Below are 19074 nucleotides of genomic sequence, written 5' to 3' on the forward strand. Positions count from 1 at the left end.
AATAATTGGAATTACTACATTTTTAAAAAGTCTTGTTTAGTAAAAAAAAAAGAAAATCAAGACAGTAAAATGGCAACCTATAAAAGGTTAAAAGATTGATGTATCTATAACAATGGAATTTCAACCTATTATATAAAGAATTTAAAAATCACTAGGGAAAATTAAAAATAGACAAAACATGTTATGAAAGAGGATGCCCAAATGATCAAAAGTTGTTTAATTTCATCATTCATAAGAGAGATGCATACCAAGGACAATGACACACCTCTACATATCTACTAGAATGGCTACAATTCAAAAGATGGAAAATGTCAAGTGTTAGTGATATATGGAGCAACTGAAACGCTCATATAACACTGAAAAAGTATAAACTCTTTCAGCCACTTTGGAAAACTGACAGTGTGAACTAAAACTCAACATTTACATAGTATAACTCAGCAATGCTACTCCTAGCATAAACTCAACAGAATTCACACAGTTACTAACAAAAATCTAGAATATTCTTAGCCATACTATTTAAAATTGTTCGAAACTGAAAGCTATCTTAATGTACATCTGTAGTACAATGAGTAAATGTATGTATACATATTTATATACTCATGCAATATATATATATATACCTTTACATACAAGATAAAACATTTTAAAAATTTGTAGTGCATACAAACAGCAGAATATTTAGAACAATAACATATCTAAGGATGGGTGAATCTTGCCAATGTAATCTGGAACATAAAAGCCAGTCATAAAAGAATATGTAAATGTGTGATTCTATGAAGTCAAAAAACAGACTAACTAGTCTCTAAATTACATTTTGTTTATTTTTTGAGACTAGGTCTCACTGTCTCTCTAGTACAGTTTGAAGAGGCAGGTAGTAACTAAAAGGAAGCGCAAAAAGATATCTTGCTGCTTTCTTGAATTTCTTAGCGTTTTGTTTCTTAATCTAGATATTGATTACACAAATGAAAATTGAAAATTCAAGCTATGCCTTTCATAAGTGTACATTTCTTAGGACTTTTTTTTTTTTTGTCTTTTTCCTTTTAATCGGTACCGGGGACTAAACTCAGGACTGTCTGCTTTCAAGGCAGGCACTTATGCCGCTGAGCTAAATTCCCAGCCCCCATAAGTGTACATTTCTATATTTTTTATTGCACCTAATTAAAACCATATTTAATAAATATGAAGTAAACAGAAAGTGGAGCACAGGTAATGCAAGGACTGAAAATATTGTAAGCATCAAGAGGAAATTTTAGAAATAAAAAATTTCTCTGGTGGAAATGAAGTATATCTTTGATGGCCTTAGCAACAAACTGCATATGGCTAAGGAAAAAACTGTAACTTAGAAGAAATATAAATACAATGTTCCCAAATGGACACAGACAAAAGAATGAAAAGACAGAAGAGAGTATTTAAGAAATGTGAGGTAATTAATGAAGTTACAGTACATGCAGAATGGAAACACCAGAAGGTGAAAAATATGGAAACAAAAGAGAAGAAATACCTGAAACATTATCACCTCAAAAAATGACTGAGAATTTTCCAAAAATCTATAGCAAAAGTTTTACCTTGAGATACTAGATACTAGATACAAAAATCTATAGCAAAAGTTTTACCTTGAGATACTAGATAAAATCAAAGACAGAAAATTCTTTAAAAAAAAGCAAAAAAATCCCTTATCTGTAGGACAAGGATAATAATTATATCAGACTTCTCTAATTATGCCAGACTTCTCTTTAGAAAACATATAAGCAAGTAGAGAATAGACAGTGATATTTAAAATGTTACAATGCCCCCCCCAATGGTGATTAAGTTTATGTATTAATTTGATTGGGCTAAGAGATGCCCTGATTCTTAGCAAAACCTTATTTGTGATTGTATGTGAGGGAGATTCTGAGAGACTAGCATTTTAATTACTAGGTAGGCAACACCCAATTCACTGCCTTTTCTCTTCTCAAGCCCATGCTTCCATCTTCTTCCTTAGTCCTTGGACCTTAGACTCTGGGACTTACATCAGTCCTTTCCCTACCCCTGGTTCTTGGGTCTTTGAACTGGAATGAACTGTAGCACTGACTTTCTTGGTCTTTTAGCCTGCAGGCAGCAGACAAGATCTAGATATCTGTTCAGAAGTACAGGGATAATGAAGACTGTTTTCTATCAGTAGATCTGCCTTGCAAGAAACGTTAAGGAACATGTTCACTGGAAGAAAGATAGCCTCTTTAATAAATGGTGCTAGAAAAACTGGCTTTTCACATGCCAAAAACTAAAACTAGACCCCATGTCTATCACCATGCACTAAACTAAAGTCAAAATGGATTAAAGATCTAAATATAAAAACAGAAACACTAAATGTACTGGAAGACAAGGTAGGTAGATATCTTGAAGACACAGGATAGGCAAAGAGTTCATATACAAAATGCAAACCACACAGGAAGTACTTCAAAGAATGGGATGCCAACTTATTAAAACTGGGATGCCATCTTATTAAAAAGGTTTTGCACTTCAAAAGAAATCATCAACAGAGTGAAAAGAAATCACCAACAGAATGGGAAAAAAATTTTAGCCAACTGTCCCTCAGACAAAGCACTTATATCTAGAACATGTAAAGAATTGAAAAACGCCAGCCTCTCCACAATTCAAAGACTGAGTCAAAAAATGGGCATCTGAGATGAACATGCACTTCTCAAATGAAGAAATACAAATGGAAAATACACAAAGAAATGTTCGACATCACTGGTCATTTGAGAAATGCAAATTAAAACAACTCTGAGATTCTATCTCAATCCAGAAAGAATGCCTGCCATTAAGAAATCAAAAACTAACAAATGTTGGCAGGGCTGCTGTGAAAAAGGAACACTTCTCTACTTTTGGTGGGAGTGCAGACTGTTACAATCACTGTGGAAATTAGTGTGGAGATTCCTCAAAAAACAAGGATGGGAGGTACCATACAATTCAGCTATTCTTCTTCTGGATATTTTCCCATAACAATTGAAAACATTTCACAGTGATATATATGCACCCATGTTTACTGCAGCAGATTTTGTAATACATCTTGGAAACAACCTAAATGCCCATAAGGAATGGATAAAAAAGATGTGGTATTTTTATATAATGGAACATTAGTCAGCTATAAAGAAGGACACTCTTGAGGATTTTATAGGTAAAAAGACACAATTTGAGACCATACTTGTAAGAGAAATAAATAAAATTTACATGTGTAAATATCATATTGTTTCCCTAATGTAAAAAAAAAAACTGAAAGAGTAATAAGATCCAAAATGTACAACAGATATTGTGAAAACGAAAGGGAAACAAAGTGCTCAAAAGGAAAGAACCAGTGGGAAGGGAAAGGAGAAAAAGCAGCAGAGAAAGATTATATGTATATGGTATACAAATATACGAGATAGGTAACTATAGTACTAATCTCTTTAAGTTCAAAAAGAACACGTTGTGCTGTTTGTTTGATTGTTTTTTTGTGCCTAAATCTTGTAACCTGAGCAACTACTTTTAAGATAACAGCATGTAATATATTAACCAGTGTTAATTTCCTACTTTTTTTTGAAATTCTGTATATTTTTATCTTTTGTTTAAAAAATGTTAAGGAAAATTCTTCAGAGAAAAGCAAAATGAACAAACAGAAACTTGGTAATAAAGAATTTGCAAGAGATGGAATAAATAAAAGTAAAAATGAAACTTTTTATAGTTGTTCAAAATAACAACAATATTTTATCCAGTAATTATGGATTATGGGTGAATGAAGTGAAATGATAACAAGCATTAGAAGGGGAGAGATTAAGAATACATTATTATAGGGTACCAATCTATATGGTGGTATAGTTTTAGAAGAAAATGGACTTTGGATCGGTTGTACAATTATTTATCTACTATTGTCATCTACATTGTCAGAGACACAAACCCAAATCAAGTAAAATATTGTCCATTTTTTTTATTACTTTTCTGGCTTTTGCTTCTTTAAGTGATTTTATTGTGTTTTATTTCATTTTAAATCATTTATTCATTCACTTAGAGAAGCAAAAGTTAATAAGAATGAAGCTAATTTTGATGTGACAATGCATTGTTGTCATCATTTTTTCTACTTTTTGCAGTTCTAAGACAACAGAGGTGAAAATATGTCCCTATTCCAAGCCAGACACATGGAAATGAAGAGCTTCATCAAATTCAATGACTAAGTAAATAAGTTAAATTATACAAAGTTAAATTTTACTTAAAAAGTTGAAAGGACAGAGTTCTTAGTTTTGTCAAAGAAGTAGAAAACCATCAGAGATACTATGACCTCTGTGAACAAAGTTGAAAGGCACATTTGGGAAACCTCAATGAACAATAGTCTGATACAAGGAATACGTTCAGAACAGTGGTAACACACTGTATAAACAAGCAGCTTCTCTTGGTGTCGTGTTTGTAGAGTGCAGCGTCAATACATCTTTCACGACAAAATGAGTGAACCAATGAATTGTGTTCTCCCCTGAGAGGAAGAATGACCTATAAATTAAATGATGTTTTACCTTGATGTAACAATGCTCCAAACTTAATTCACTCCAATTCCTTTCTTAGAAAGTTTTGAACTCAATGCAGACTTGCATGAGAAATGAGGTGAGACAGGATGACAACAGATTTTACTAACTTCATGCTATGAGTGCTTGATCTTTAGAACTAGCCAAATTTCGTGTAAAAAAAAAAAACACAGTAGCTAAATACATGTGCCTTTTCTCTCTAGTTCAGTACAATGTATAAAATAAACCTTTACCTTATGAAATCTTCTTCTTCTTCTCTCTTTGGCCTTAGTTGTTTGGGCTGAGCCATATTAATCCAGTTTGGCAATGATTTCAGGAGTCTGCTGATATCGTCATCTTTTGCCCAGGAAGCACTGATGACAAGTTTTTCTTCTGACTGGACAATGCCCCTAAAAATAGTAAACAGGACAGACTCAGAATAATGCCTGATACTTGGTTAGCACTTTTTACTGATGTCTCTTCAGGAAAAAGGTATCTCTTCCATCTCCTTTATTAATATAATCCACTATCTGGCTTGAAAGCGGTGATATCCATGAGTAAGTCACATCACTGGGGAACAATATTTCTAGATTTCATTCTCAGTTTCTTAACTATTGAGCAATCATGAAAGTTGCTAAAACCAATCAGTTTCTCTTTTGTTAGTCAATTCCTTAAATGAACATGTATGGTAGGTAGGGTTTTGGGAAGTCTTTCAAGAAAATGTTCAATAAATATGAAGTCAGATAATTGTTTTAAGATTCTGTTAAATGACAACATAAATGGTACTTGCATGGTGACAGAAGTGCTGCAAAAGGTTGTTCTTTGACTCTTTGTTTAAATTATCAATTAGTTCTACCTACAGATATTTTCTGAGCTGTAGCTATTTCTTTATTCAAAGCAAATCTACCAGTGTAAAGAAATCCTCTGCCACAAGTGTCAGTCAGAAAAAGTCTGATTATGGCTCTCTCCAGTGGTTAGTCATCTGGAGCTGACAGGCTTCCAGTCCTTTAATAGGGCCCATGGGCTCACTATTTACACTGTTCTTACCTGAATGTACATGTAAATTCACCTTACATGTTCAATTCATTTGATTTTCATTAAAAGTTTCTGTCTTCAACATTTCCATCACTATATATGATTTCGATGGTCTAAAAATTTTTCATCAGCAATTCAAGTGACATAAATGACATTTATTTATGAAGGGGATGCTAATTAACTTAAGACAACCAAGGCTCCAGGAGGTTTCTGCTGTTGCAGAGTCAGTAGTACCTTTCAGTATGAGGGTCACAGTGGGATGCCCTGGGAATTTTCAAATACATATATACTATATATAATAAAAACTGCTTGACTCTATAGACTAATGTTTACAGAGAAGTTGAAGTCTATACACATTGACTTAGCACAGTTCAATTGCATATAACATAGTTTCTTATCATAAGGTAAAATATTGTTCTGATACTCTTAGATTAAGTTACAATAAATAAGGGAACCAAGGATAATTTCTAGAATTTTTCTAAGTCACTAAAAGCAAATGTTTTCTAACTGTAATGATAGCCCCCAAAATAAAAACTGATTATCAAAATGTCTTCCTTCTAGTCTCTCAAATTACTCTCACTGGTATCCTCCAGTCCCTGTCTCATTTGTTATTTCCTGTATATTTTTTGTAATACTTGTGGATTAATCCAATGACATAACTTTTACAACACCATACCTGCATTTTTGAGTACAAGCTTACAGAATGGTATCACCTCAAATGTCTGACATCTCTTTGCAGGTGGACCCTCAATGTTCTCTGGCATTCTTTTTATGTGTCTTTCATCAGCCTCACCTCCTTATTTCCTTTAGAGCTTATTTTTTTAAAAGATGTTATTTTGGAACCTCCTCATTGCTTATCCTTCATATCCTTGCTAAGTGACAGAGAAAGGAGAGGGTCTATTACAGAGTTTTACATGTTCTGTCTCTCACCTCCAACCTTCCACTTCCATTCATATCTGTTTCATCTTTATTCATTTCTAGCAATCTCTAATTATTCCTTTTTTCCAAATTTTTAGTATTTTTCTCTGCAATATTTCTCTAATTCCCTGTTAATTTTCAAGTGAGCAAATGATTTTTTCCTTTTATCTAATATTCCTATCAACACTCTTCTCTCCCATTCAAAGACACTCATTCATAACTTCTGCAAAAAGATCTCTCCTGCTCTGTCATGCAGATATTAAAAATGCCGGTCCCTATTTGACCTCTAGATATGGTCTGATACTTCTGTAGGTCTTTCAACCTCAAGATTTGCTTGTTCCTATTGTGTTTAATTCCTCTTTCACTTATAGCATCTAGTGAATTTTCTGTTTCCTTTTTGAATTTGGTTACCTATGTGGATATATTTCTAATGTTAAAAAATTTTATCCAATTTGCATTTGATAGGAGTCACAAAGGGCTTTGTACATCTCTCTACACTTTTTTTTTATAAGAAGTTAAAAATTCAGCTTGAAAACAACTGCAGTAAGAGTTACACAACTAGCATTTCGGTGACGTTGCTCCATCAATGCATGAATATGTTTTATTTTTCACATTCCTTGACTATTATGAAACATCTGATATTTGATTGGTGTTTAACATTTCATTCATTTGTTTCCACAACTATTTCCTCTGGATTCTTTTCCTGCCATCCTAACTCTATAATTATATGCAAACTGATGACTTTCTTCCTGTGCACACACGTAAATGCTGTGTTCCATAGGATTTTGCATTTCTTACTTCATTAATCACAACTTCTTCCCAGGCTTTACCTATCTATATTCTGATGATTCTTAAATTAGCATTTCCAGGGCAGCCCACTCTTCTAACTCTTGGAGATGCATCTTCAAAGGTTTATTTGAAAACTCCATAGTCTCAACATCATTTGAAATTAAAATGTCCAAAGGAATTTATTTTCCACCTCTCTCCCACTAAGCACCTGGCCAAGGCATCCTCTGAGTCAGAAAGACTCATCCTAATCACCTCCAGTTATCACATCCTCTCAATTCCATCTCCTTAAAATTTTATAAATCTGTTATTTCCTGTTCCAGTTCATTGCCATTAATGTATATTTATATCCTCCTCATTCCTTAGTTGGATGTGGCAATAACTTTGTAACTGGGTCTTGCCTAGAGCTACAGACCATCAGTTCAACTCACCACACTAGTCGGAAGAGTTAGGCTTGTAAGCTTCAAATACAATCATGTTAATGCCTTTCTTAGACCTCTTTGGTAACATGTAACTCTGTGTAACAAGACAGGACTTAACAAGGCATAAACTGGCTTTTTAGGTTCACCTCCTACTATAGCTTTTTCCTCTTTTATCTCTGTTCACTACAAGACAATGCTCTGTGTATGTTGAACTTTCTATCCATAATGAGTACTGCAAAGTCTTTTGAGTGGGATATACTGTTTCTAGCTTCTCAGTGTTGTCAGTCTAGAGAACCTTTTTTTCATCTTCCTTGTTACTACTTATCAAGTATCATCTTGGCACTTACTACTGTTGAGTTATCTCTCTTGTACCCCATCATGCTCATATCACTGGTTTTCAACTTTGACTTCACATTAGAATCAACTTGGGAAGCTGTTCAAAACAAAACAAAACAAAGCAACCACAACAACAAACACCCTAGATGTCCTGGCCATAGCTAAGACCAAGCAAATCGGAATCTCAGGGTGGTAGTCATGGAGGAGGCAATACATTTTTTAGTTTCCTAAGTGATCCAAGAATATTGTCAGGTATGACAAGCCCTGCCTTATACACAGCTCCACTCTATTCTCATTGGTCTTGCTACACTTTTTTATAAGCTAGAATCCCAAACTAGATGAATTCTCTGGGGGTGAAACTGATTTCTTATTAGTTTTAGTGTGCCCAGTGCCTAGTAGAATGCCTGGTATTTGGAAGGTGTATGAGAATGGAAATAGAGATAAAAATAAACTGTCTTCACTATTAGCAATGAAGAAAGGGAACAGAGAGAGGCAGTAGGGTAAGTTAAGTGCGGGGACAGGATATGGTCGAAGGATATTATACGCATACATGAAAATGTCACCATGAAACCCACTATTTTCTACAATTAATATGCACTAATAAAAAGGCATCTTCAATTTTAGGAATCTAGATAACATTAAAGAACCATTTTAGTTGATTACCTTTTCTTTTTTGCACTAAATGACTCAGATGAGCTATTAAGTCCTTTGGTATTGAACCAAATCACAGATCACTCTGTGCTTTTCTAAATTTAATACAAATCAAAATAATTAATACATTCAAGTGCGTTCCCTTCTGAAAAACAGTAGAAAAAATCCTGACTGAAAGCAAATGAGTCAAACAGTCACTGCTGAGAAGTCTTCCCCTTCCTAGGTGTCTATTATTGGAAAGCCTCAAAAACGCATTTTCTCTGTAAAGAATTTGTGGGCTGTGGCATTACACTCTCTCCCTTTGGAAAAGAAATGAGCAAAACCCTATTGTCCATGACTTTTATACTTTTATACTTAGGGAAGTACACTTTCATTCTTTTCAACTATGACTTCACAATTAGCACTTTGTTTCACACAATGAGGTGGGAAGATCATATTCTACGGGTCAAATTTCTTCCTATGTCCTGTAAGCTAAGAAGAGTGTTGACAGATTTAAATGCTTTATAAAAAAATCAAAAGAAAATAAAAAATTTGTGAATAGGGAAATTAAAATTGAAATTTTATTATCAGAATCTAGAAAGAAGTTTAGCTGAGTGGCCCAATTCCTTTTGGAGTCATATTTTAGTTAAATTCCGCTCCTCAGAGTTAGAAGTTTAAATTCAAGTCATTTTTCTAGCATCTTAATCTTTGAGTCAGATACAGTTTGCTCCTAGGTTCAGTGAACAATTTGGGTCCTTGAATGTGCAATGGTATAGTACACTTTGAGGACTACAAATTTCTACCTTAGCATTTAATAGAAAAAATAAAAATTAGCTTGGTGAGATACTATGTTAAAGATATCCATATTATTTACTTAGGTATTTTGCAAACAGTGGTTTTAAAAATATTCAACATTATATTAATATCTAATATTCACAGATTCTACTTTTTAAAGGATAGTAATTCTAATTAATTAAATACTTCCACATAATTCTCTTAAAAATAAAAATATTATTTCACATTGGAATGGACAACAATCCTCAAAACAATACTGAATATTTCATTTGAAATACTGATTAATTAGCCTATAATTATGCTAAAGGAACTTTTTTCATTTAAGTGGCAAAGCTTCCAGCCTAAGGAAACTTTTAGGTTATTATTATTATCAATAGCAGCAGCAGTAGCATTTTTAAGAAAGAATCTTCCTAGGTTTCAGCCTGCCTTGAACCCACTATGTAGCCCAGGCTGGATAAACTTGAGGTGATCCTTCTGCCTCAGCCTCCTGTGTGGCAGAATTATAGGCAGGCACCACCATGCCTGGCTCCTGAAGATAATTAATGAGTTAGTTTTGAATTTTGTGACAACAGGGTCATATGGGTTATGAAATTCCTAGACATACCTAAATCACCTCAGTGAAGAAGTGTTACATTCCCAACAATTAAATAATAAGAGAAATAAAGTAGTCATTCCTACCAGAACCATAATCTACTAATTAATTCACAGTTCAATGGATGACAGAGCCATCAGTGTAACTATTTGTACCCATTTCCAGGAACAAGAAGAAAATAAGTGTGCCTCCTAAAACAAGGTGATAAGGCCACCATGAGAAGACTCCACTCTCCAGACACAGCGGAGTAGATTTCATTCAAAAATATCTGCCGGTGTCACCTGGCTCTGATGGGCACTGCTTCCTTGCTGGAACACTTGGGAGGTGCAAGTGTGCATCATTTGTGGACACAGCTGGGGTGCTGAGTCTTTTATTAGGTAAACAACCAGGGGCAGGTGGGGCTATTGGACTCAACAATTTGTTGACAGCCAGGCATGCTGGTTCCTTTCCCAGAATGAGTCTTTTAGACACTTCAAAAACTAGGAGCCAAGCTAGACAAGTGAACCCTGGACAAGTCTGGTCCAAATTAAACTGCTGTCGTCCAATTTCCACGGTGGGTGGCTGGGCCTGCAGCAAATCAAAGTGCAGTGCAATGTCCAGCAACACAAGTGATAATGACAATTATGCAAAGAAAGAGTCAGTATTATGCTGCTGAAGAAAACAAAACAAAACAAAGTCAAAAAATCTTTTGTAATGAGAAAGAATATTGTATCTAAGAAAACAGCAGAACACCTTTGATATCATATCTACTGCTGCTTCCACAGCTTTTATGATGCTGTGTATTTCTCCCCAGATGTTTAGAAACATTTGATAACTCTAGAGATGGTTCAAGGAAAGCAATTCAAGAGCACTAGGGGGAAGGAGAATATGGAATCTGAGAATTTAGAGAGTGTAACTCTGGGTGATAATAACAATTTTTTAAATAGACAAGTTCTCATATGGAAAGTCATAAGCCCAAGTAGAAAAGAATTACACTATAGCACAAGAAGTGGACCACGAATTAATATAAGATCTGTCCCAGCTATCAAATATTCACATTTTTCTTATGAGAAGAAAATTTCTTGTGGGAAGAAAATACATTCTGCTTGGATATTTTTTTGTGTGTGTTTTGAGTATTTTCAAATTTTCATAAAATATATTAGACCACGTAGTTCCCTATTTAAACTTTCCATGTCTTCCCATTGCATTTAAAATAAAATTCACATTTTCTGGTCCCAAGGTCCTTCGTTAATAGCTCTTAATCCTGGGTATACACTAAAACATCTGAGAAGTATTTAAAAATATATCAATTTCGCAGGGCTCAGACTAGTATTTTTAAAGCTCCCACATACTCAAGTGTAGCCATAAAATACTGAAATAATCTGACCTTCTCATCTCACTCAGTATTCAATCTCTTTGCTCCCTGTTTTCCATGAAACTGGCCTGAACTCGCATAAGCTCTAGGCTGCTCTTACCTTGTACCTGCTCCTTATTCTGCTAGAAAGTTCTTTCTCATATCTTCACACAGCTCCTTCTCATCCTTCATAATTGAACTCAAACATTACTCTTCAGTGAGGTCTTTCTTGGTGCTCCTCCCTACCCTGAGTCTTTTTAAATTTTTAATCACATCAATCAAAACTGACCAAATAAAACATAAAAAATTTAAATTACAATACAGTGGGATGAGTATCAGAACAGAGTGATAGAAAATAAATCAAAGGAATATGTACTAAAATCTTACTTGCTAAATGTCCTGTAAGAAACAGATACCATATACACTTTATAATGTCCATTTGTTTATTCAATATTTAATAAAAACGGTTCAGTGCTAGGTGAGCCAAGGAGAGACTGGAGAACCCTGTTTTAACAGGCAGATCAGAAATCAAGCTGCTATGAACTAGCCTATGACCTTGGCTCTTCTAGCATTCACAGTTAGGATGGCAAGGGCTGCAAGGGTAGGATGGCAACTCTGGTTATGCAGGAAAGCTGAAAGGCTTCATGGGCCACCAGAGACTTTGGGTCTAATTTCTGCTCCTTAGTGCAATGGGGCCAGAGGGATTTTCTTAAATGATCATGTCATCCCCTTAACCAAAATGTGTGATAATATTTTGTTTTACTCAATAGGAAAAATTTTCAAATCTCTCCTTTTCCACCCAACCACACAATTCACTCCAGTCACCTTGAATTCTCAATCTTTCTCCCATGCTATTCTGGCAAGCTCATCTGTTCAGTCTGGCAGCATTTCTTCATTCATTCAAAAATAGGCCAATGGCCAGGAAGGTGTCCAGCTGTAGTTTCTGTCCAATTATAGTTTCAGTAAATACAAATACATCCATTCTACTCTTTCTTCAGGCTCCAACATAAGCTCTAGCTCTTCTACTTAGAAGGAGCGAAAAGTAAGCTTGAAGATGGGTTTTATTTCACCCCTTGCAAATAATATGTGTGCATCTCTTATCAGTTGAGCCTCTAATAGTAGAGTTTCTACTTGTATTCTCTACCAGGCCTAACAGTATGAGGGATTCACTAACAGCTTCTGAAAAGCAATTAATGAACTCATGTCAAATTAGAACAGAGAGAAACTTCAGCACAATATGACTTTTAATTGTGAAATTACTGTTTGGGGCAAATAAGTTATTGGTTTTATCTCAGGGCATAAGAGGACCAGCAAAGAGGAGAAGCGTTCAGCTTGCAAGTACAGTAGTAAAGGCCTAACTGCCTGATGGCTAATGCAGTGCAGAATTCACAGTTGAGCTTTCCTCTAGGCTCTAAGGGGTGTGACTAATTCTGGAAAAGACTAAGTATAGTACTCACTTCCCTTTTGGGAAAATATCTAAAGGCTGTAATAGGACATCATTTTATGATAATCACAAAGTCTTTTTCTCCAGGGTTGGGTGACATGTGTTTGCCTTTTCTTTAAACTGCCAACGCTTTCTTAGTTTCTCATGGCAAACTTGGGAAACAAACTGATTCTCAGCAGAGGGCATTGTGAGCTCATGGATTTGATCTCATCTGTGAAAGATATCTGCTGAGAATCACACAGAGAAAATCAGATTGCCACGTTCCCCTGCTCCCTTTCTCCTTCCCGACGTTGCAACATTTTGGATCATTTGAATTGTATATGGATTTCTATTTAAATCAGTCATTTGCTGGCAGCAAAACTAGAACATTTCCTGTTTTTCCTCTCACTGTAATCAGGATTTGGCTGTCCAAATTAGGACTGCCCTAATTACTCCTCAGCAGGTGCCAATCTGGGGGAGGGCAATAAATGGGAAGAGAGGAAGTAAGGACACCTCACATCTCTAGACTCACACAACAAAACACATTCTCCTAGACCTGAAAAATCCGATAGAGTAAAACAGACAAGTTCCCTGGGGCCATGTGCTGTGCGTGAGTGGGTGCACACGTGCGACTGCTGCTGTATAACAAGCACAGAGATGACTTTCTGTTTACTCCTTCACCAGGCTTCACAGAGTTACTTTTTCCACCCTAAGAAAATAAATCAACACAGGTCCGTAATTCAGCAGCCAAGGCAAACTGGTCCTAGAAATTCTTCTGCATGTGACTATCTGAGACAGGGTACTGTGACGTGCATGACATTCCACAGAATTTGTTCAGGGGGAATGTCAAAGAGGTTCAGTCTTTCGGGGGACAGAATTAAGATATTCTTGATGGTACAACATGTCAAAAACTAAAATGGCTGTGTTCCAGAAGAAGCAGTACAATGGAGACACAAAACGGTCCAACATAAATTACAGAGAAATAACTAAATTACTATTTGCAGCATAGGCCACCACAGTAAACAAAAATAATCCTGTTCCTGCCTAAAATCAATCATTCCGCTTACGCAATAGATGCCACCCTACCTAGCTAGCCCCTAACACAACTTCAGTGATTCTCTCCTTTCTCTCCTGCACCAATTTTCTCTCTCTTCCAAACTGTTTTCTTCAAAAACAGATATGCATTAATTTCTTCTATTTGAAAGTACATATCAAACAACAAAAAACCCTTCATGTGACCCTGAGGTCTCCAGGTATTACCTCATATCTCTGTTTCTCTTTGCAGTTAAATTCATGGTGAAAGTTTTTCCTATAGTTACAATTTTCTATTCTCATTTTCTTCTTTAAGTCTAACTCTTCTGGTGTTCACCCCCTACTGCTCCACAGACACAGATCTTACGATAGTCACCAGTGATCACTACGTTGTTGAGTTTATCGCTCAGTTCAACACCTTTCTCCATTCCTTTATTGGTATCCATTCGAGGACACCAAGTTCTCCTGATTTCTACCCTATTTTACTGGTTGTTGCATCTTAGCATCTTTTGTTGGTTTCTCTGCATTTTGGAAACTTCTAAAAGTCCACAGTCCTCTTCTGTGCCGTGTATATAATTAATCCCATGGAGACTGCATGGTTTTAAATGTCATTTATATATACTACATAGCTGGAAATATCTACTTCCAGGCTGCAGCTCTCTCCTTTTGATGATGATGATGATGATCTATACATATATTTTTAATTTATTCAACTATTACAGTATTCTCTGTCTCTATGTGAATGTGTCATAGACACTCCAAATTTAAATGCTACTTTATCTGCTTCCAAACTTGCACTGTCCTGCATCTTAATAGCTGGCAACTTCGTATTTTCACTGAGCATATAGAAAATTCCAAGAGTTGTTCTGGATCGCTATTTTCCCCTTCTCATACTCTATGTCTAAAATCTGGCAGAGAATTCTCTTGGCTATCACTTTAAAATACATTCAGCATTCACCCATTTGTCACCATCTCTACTATACCCACAGCGTGAGCTGTGTTCATGTCTCGCTGGACTAACACAACAGCACTTATTGGTTGTTTTGCTTCCATCTTTGTCTCCCTATATGATCAACACTTACATTTTAAAAGGTAAGCAAGTTCAAGCTGCTCCTAGGCACGTCTGCTTAGTGTCTCCCCATTTCCCTCAAAGTAGAACTCAACGTCTCTACAACCATTCAGTTTCCTGTTTCCTCGAGGCCATCTTCCAGTACTCACTGCACCCCAGCATGCTGGCTGTCTTCCTGTTAAAGTGTCCTGCAGAGCAGCGACTTACTGCCAGCCTTCTGCCGGGCACTCTTTTCCCAAGTATCTTGTCTAACTCCCTCAATTTCTTCCAGCCTTTCTTCAAACCTCAACTCTAGAGGGCCTTCTTGGGGCACTGTAATTAAAATTACAGTCTCCTCCTAGCTTCATGAACTATATACCTTTATTTTTTTCTGTATGTTTTTTATCATATTTTAAACCTGTTTATGCACATGTACTATATTTTTACCTTTCCTATCCCATTCTCAATAGACTATAAGCCCCAAGAAAGTAGGTATTTGTTTCACTGTTTTATCTATAAACTCTTATACGCCATAAGGAATGGATCCCTAGAAATCAAATAAATGAATTGTTTTAAGGGTGGAGTGAACAACAGTGTTAGTAGTTTCCTTGATCAAAGAACATTAATACATTTAAAAAATTTAGGAAACTTGTCTTGGGATACTGAAATAAGGCATGGAATCACAGAACCAATGCTAATAATCATGGAGGTATTATAACATATAGAAAAAAATGCCTAAGAGCATATCCTTGAGTTTCATTAAAGGGAGGAAAATAATTTAAAAAAGTTAAATTTAGAATAATGGGCAAAATGCTGAACAGAGTATTAGTTAATGATACCCACAAGGAACTAGGAAGATTTCACAAAGAACAAGATACATATTTTGTTCTTTTCTTAATGGACTTAACGGAAGAAATGGTAAGTTTGAGATCTGGTTGTCTTGACTTAACTCCTACAGTTAATTTGAAAACTTCCCCAAGTGAGCAATGAGCACTTTTTGCTTTTCATTTTTTTTCCTTTTGATATGGGGACTTGAACTCAGGACCTTGTGCTTGCCAGACAGGCACTTGTGTTGCAGAGCTATATCCCCAGAGCATTCTTAAAGAATGGTTCAGCACAGAGAACAGTGGGTCCTAAAAATAAAGGAAAGGGAGGATTCCTGAACTAACTCTAGAGTTTTAGCCATAGATGGCTTGGAGATTTCTGTCTTGGGAGGACTTGAGGAGGAGGGATTATCTGCATTAAAAGAATAAGGATGAAATTTGATAAAGACTCTTACAGGACAAACAATAAAAATAGGGGCTGCAGTGAGTGGTGATAAACACAATCAGCAGCAGCAGCAGCATCAAAATACCAACTATTTATTTTTTAGGGAGCATATTATTTTACCCCTATAATGCCTCACGAACAGTCCCTTCCTTTCCGTTTTCCTTACTTCTCCTCTACTTCAGGCATTTAATGACCTCTTGCCTCCACTTCCTCAACTCTTGCTGCTCCTAGCTGACACAACACTCAGAAAAGTTCCCCTGGAGCCTAAGTCTGTACCTAATAGTCCTTGCTTACATTCCTTCAGTGGTTCCCTCTCTCATTTGAAAGGGCCAAGTTCCTGGAGCCTGGCATTCCGAAAACTGCAGTTTGACCCCAGTATTTCTTTCAGAAAAAAAAAAGCCAACATTCCCTCACTTGCTCTTCCTTTCCCATCTCCCCTCACATTGCTGGCATGAGCTGGTGACTTCCTTCCTTTTTTAAGCTTCTAACTCCTTATTTTTCATAAACCTTACATAGTTCATCTCCTTCCCCCAACCCTTTCCTCTCCTTCTCGGTAATTTCTTCTCCCGGGGCATGGCATCTTTACCCACCTAACCATACCTTCTGTCATAAATTATTGTTGCGAAAGCATGCATTTTATTTCTTTGTCCCATTGTTCCTCTTCTATCTTTTATTTAAAAAAAAAAAACCTTGAAAGGCAGAAACAGTGACTAATCTCTTTCTTCCATACATTCCCATGGTGTCTTGGAGGATGTTCAATAAATATCAGACAAATGCATGATGGTGCATGTATAGTAATTGGGGATAGCACTGGATCCAGTGTGAGGCACGAAATGGTTCTGCTTTAATACACCTCTAAAACAGTGGGCCTAATTTGGGGTACTTCTTTTTAAAATAGACATTGCTAAGCAAATGAGGAATGGGATGGTTTACAGACCAAAGATACAGCAGATACTGGGAATGTTCACTATAGGAAGAAAAAGACATAATGGATCAGAATAATTATCTTCACATGTTTGAAAGCTTTTCACACATAAGGATTAAAATGATTTGGAATCATGCTAGAAAAACAGACCATATCTAATGGGTAGGACAGTATCATTTAAGAATAAGAAAATGCTTTCAGATAAGACCTTTTCAGCAATGGCCAGTCTGCTTTGTGGGTGCAGCGGTGCTATGATTTGAAGCAGAAGTATAGGTAATAACTCCCACTGCCCAGGTGAAAGATGTGGTCCCTACAGTGGCACAAGTATGAAGTGCAGCCTTATGGACCATCTGTATGGGCAGTCACCGAGAATGCTGAGGCAGGAAGTAAAACCATGAGGAAAGATCACCCAGAATGTATAAAGTGCAAAGATATAGGAAATTTTAAAATTTCTGTGACAATAAGAACAACTATACTATAAAAATGGCTATCAGCAGGGTTCAGAGTTTAGAACCAACTTTCTTTTTATAGTCAGGCAATATAGTATCTTTCCTATAATTAATATTCATTAAGACTGTGATTTGTGAGAATTATTGGGTTCACATAACTAAATATACAAAAAAGAGGGTATACCCTGCATTTTTATAAAGCCTTACAATTTAATACATGTTCAATATAAACATAAAAGTAAAATAAAAATGTAATGCTATTAAAAGACAATTATTTAAAAATAGTTTTATTAAGTCTTAAAACATTTTTATTACTTAAATCTTATTTAGCTCAGCTCTCATTTGATGAGATATTGGTACAACCACTTTAGAATTTGATTTTATGAAGCTGAAAATGCAACTATTGCCCAGAAATTCCAATATTAGCAACTACTCTAGGTTAGTGGTTTTCACAATTGTTATTTGTATACCCCCTAAAATTAAAGAGAAAAATCTATATTCTTTTTACATACTTTTATGTTGATATTGCTGCAAAAGACATGCTTTTTCCAGAATAAATAACAATAATAAATATTGACACTTTAAAAGCCCTATTTTAAATAGGCATAGAAGTATTGCATGATGTCACTTGTATACATAATCTAAGGAAGTTAAATTCATAAAAATAAAGAGTAAATGATAATTACTAAGGCCAAGGAAGGGGTGAGATGAGATGAGGCTATGTTGGTCAAAGGATACGATATTTTAGTTAAACATGAGAAGCATGTTTTTGAGATCTATTGCAGTCTATGGCTAATACTAATGTATGTTTTTAAACTGCTTAGATGCTATAAATGCTCACATCAGATACATGAAAAAGCTACGTGAAGTGATAGGTTAATTAGCTTGATTTAATAATTCAATGATGTATTCATACACCAAAACATACTATACATTACAGATATATACAATTATTATTTGTCAGCTAAAAATTAAAAATTCCATCCAATGAACTATTAATACCACAGGGATTTTATACCCCCAGTTGGGTATTTAAAATATACATGAAAAGGCTCTTTACAGAGTTTTTGTTTTCTCTTTGAATAAGTATTTCTATTTCATTTCTTCACTGAAGTTTATCCTGAATCTTTTTTTTTCTTAAAAGTATTTATTATTCCACTGTAATTTTACACAAAAATGTTTGCATAAATTTTTTTTTTGTCTTTTTCATTTTTATCGGTACCGGGGATCGAACTCACAACTGCCTGCTTGCAAGGCAGGTGCTTATGCCGCTGAGCTAAACCCCCAGCCTACTTGCATAAATTTAAATCTAAAAAAATATAGTTTCGATTATCCTAAGAGTAAATTCTTATATTACTATTAAGATACTCAATACATAGATGAGTATAACAATTAATTAGTTACATTAGTTATGTTTAACTTAAACATAATATTTGGTGAAGAGTCACTAAACACAAAAAGTAAAATTTTTGGAAGCCCATCTCAATGATGTGGTTGGTTTGCTCTTCTTTAGTTGGTCCATGTAACTGTGGGTAAATATCAGTCGCTATACAATGAGGGAGGATTGGCATTA

The 19074-nt window shown here is 35.4% G+C and overlaps 1 protein-coding gene across 1 annotated transcript in view; it reads right to left on the reverse strand.

Annotated features, from left to right (window-relative positions):
• Exoc4 (exocyst complex component 4) overlaps positions 1-19074 on the reverse strand; it is a 722212-nt gene that overhangs the window by 126163 nt on the left and 576975 nt on the right. The window contains exon 13 of the mRNA XM_003467878.5: positions 4763-4918. Coding sequence (XP_003467926.2) covers positions 4763-4918 — 156 coding nt within the window. The remainder of the gene's footprint in view (positions 1-4762; positions 4919-19074) is intronic.

This window comes from Cavia porcellus, unplaced genomic scaffold (genome assembly GCF_034190915.1).
Source record: "Cavia porcellus strain 051 isolate PalLab524CR breed Dunkin Hartley unplaced genomic scaffold, mCavPor4.1 scaffold_2, whole genome shotgun sequence".
Taxonomy (NCBI): Eukaryota; Metazoa; Chordata; class Mammalia; order Rodentia; family Caviidae; genus Cavia; species Cavia porcellus.